General features: G+C 34.8%; 1 protein-coding gene across 1 annotated transcript; it reads left to right on the top strand.

Moving 5' to 3' along the window:
• Nucleotides 1-485: 485 nt before the first annotated feature.
• LOC107904973 (auxin-responsive protein SAUR50) lies at nt 486-1,415 on the top strand. Its single transcript, XM_016831515.2, has one exon. It carries the CDS (start codon nt 771-773, stop codon nt 1,083-1,085), a length of 315 nt encoding a protein of 104 aa, XP_016687004.2. The 5' UTR covers nt 486-770; the 3' UTR covers nt 1,086-1,415.
• The last annotated feature ends 643 nt before the right edge of the window (nt 1,416-2,058 follow it).

The raw sequence follows: 2,058 nt of genomic DNA on the forward strand, positions 1-2,058 counted from the left end.
GTGTTTTATTTGGACAGGGTTAACTTCCCCTCAATGAAACTTTTGAGCTTGAAAATAAGCGTCCCAAACCACTTAGCAAATAGCAAGAAATCAATTTTTTTTTTTTACTGCAGATGTCCATTTTTTCTCCCAAGGCAAAGGATATGAATCCAGGAAAGCGTTGAAAAGTAAGTGGAAGAATAGAAATATAGGGAATTGAAGGGGCCGGCCTACCTATCTCACAAGTACTAAATTACACTAGTATTTTGGTTGAAGTCAGGATATTATTTTGCAATTTCAATTATGTTTATCTTGCATATATATCATAATTATTTATAATAATATTTATTTTTCAAAAATTAAAGTGTCTTACATTATCTAGAGAGTGTAATATTGTTTATCATTATACTTATCTTTGATTATAATATTATTTGCTAAATCAACAAATACATGAATAAACGCGTTTCTTAAATCCGAGAGAGAGAAAGAGGGACCATGATGTCCATAGGGAGGGCAACAAGGGGGGTGTAATCCCAATGGGGTTTCCTCCAGGCATGTCCTATAAGCTCTCAAAGACCCCCCGAAAAAACACCCATGGTTATGTTCTCGTCCCTACAACCCCCACATGCCTTAGTTTCTCTCTTTACACACCCATTAGCTCCCACCATATATACCTCCCCCTTTACTCTCCTTTCTTCTCTAACCTTTCTCTCTTAGCTCTTTTCTCTCCATTTACCCCCAGCCCACAATATTTTAGTGTTTCTCTCTTTACAGTTTAGTAAGAAAAGAAAATGGCAATCAGGAAATCAAACAAACTGCCACAAACAGCAGTGATCAAGCAAATCCTGAAGAGATGCTCCAGCTTGGGAAAGAAACAAAGCTACGACGAACAAGACCTCCCTTTGGATGTCCCCAAAGGTCATTTCGTTGTGTATGTTGGTGAAAACAGAACCAGACACATCGTTCCCATTTCTTTCTTGACCCGACCCGAGTTTCAGTCCTTGCTTCATCAAGCTGAAGAAGAGTTTGGTTTCAATCACGACAATGGCCTCACAATTCCTTGCCAAGAACATGTTTTCCAGTCTCTAACTTCCATGCTTAGATGAACAAGAAAAGCTACCATTGTTGAACAAGATAAGGTCCGGTTAATAGTTTTTTCTGGAGAAGATGATTATGAGCAAGCTGCTTTGATTGCTTCTCTGATTAGATCTTTCTCTCTTTTTTTTCTTTTTTCCCTCTCTGACCCGAAAAAACCCATGAATATATTATTATTTAGTTTATATCTGGGTTTTAGATTTGTAAAGCTGATAACGACAAAGTATGAAAATTTTCCTCACTGAGGTGTTTGGGTTGTAAATCAACAAATAGCAATGTAACCCAGTGAGAGAGAAGTAATGTGAAGGATTTTGGGGTTGCCTGTTGGCTCTCCATTTTTATTTTATTTACCTTTTTTTCTCTCTGGCATTATATTATATATGTATTTTGCAATGCACGCCTCGCCTTGGCCGGCACTAAGTCGCAGGTTAGGCACACGCTCACCCGTTTTTCTGCCTTTTTTGTCTCATTGTCTCTTACCTTTCAGTTTATTTTTCTGGTTAACTCAACAGTTAATGCCGTTAAAAACGTTATCTACCAGACAACTCATTGGATTGTTTTGCCGGAGATGAACCCAAACTCATCAAATAATTCTTTTCTTTATTAAAAAATAATAATAAAAGAAAATTGTGGAACGAAAGACAAAAATACGCGGAAATATACGAATACGCATATAATATAACCAGGAGAAATTATGATATGATTATCTAATAATTTTGTCGAAATTTTTGCATTCAAATTGGAATAACATAGTTGTAATTCATTTTTATTTTTATTTTATCCTTATAATCCTCGTATTATGAATAGTTTTAAGAATGAATGATTTTAAAAAAAACTAAAATTATAATATTTTCATTGAGGGAAAAAAAAAACGTATTGACGTTTTTTTTTTATTTTTTGTCAAAGTTTTTTTTTCTTTGAAACTCAAAAAAAAGTTTAAAACCACATTGATCAATCAACATCCCGTCAAGGATTGGCATGTGA

This window comes from Gossypium hirsutum, chromosome A05, assembly GCF_007990345.1.
Source record: "Gossypium hirsutum isolate 1008001.06 chromosome A05, Gossypium_hirsutum_v2.1, whole genome shotgun sequence".
Lineage (NCBI taxonomy): Eukaryota > Viridiplantae > Streptophyta > Magnoliopsida > Malvales > Malvaceae > Gossypium > Gossypium hirsutum.

Bases quoted from the DNA above. Each gene is read 5' to 3' on its own strand.
- LOC107904973 (XM_016831515.2), top strand. From the start codon at position 771: ATGGCAATCAGGAAATCAAACAAACTGCCACAAACAGCAGTGATCAAG.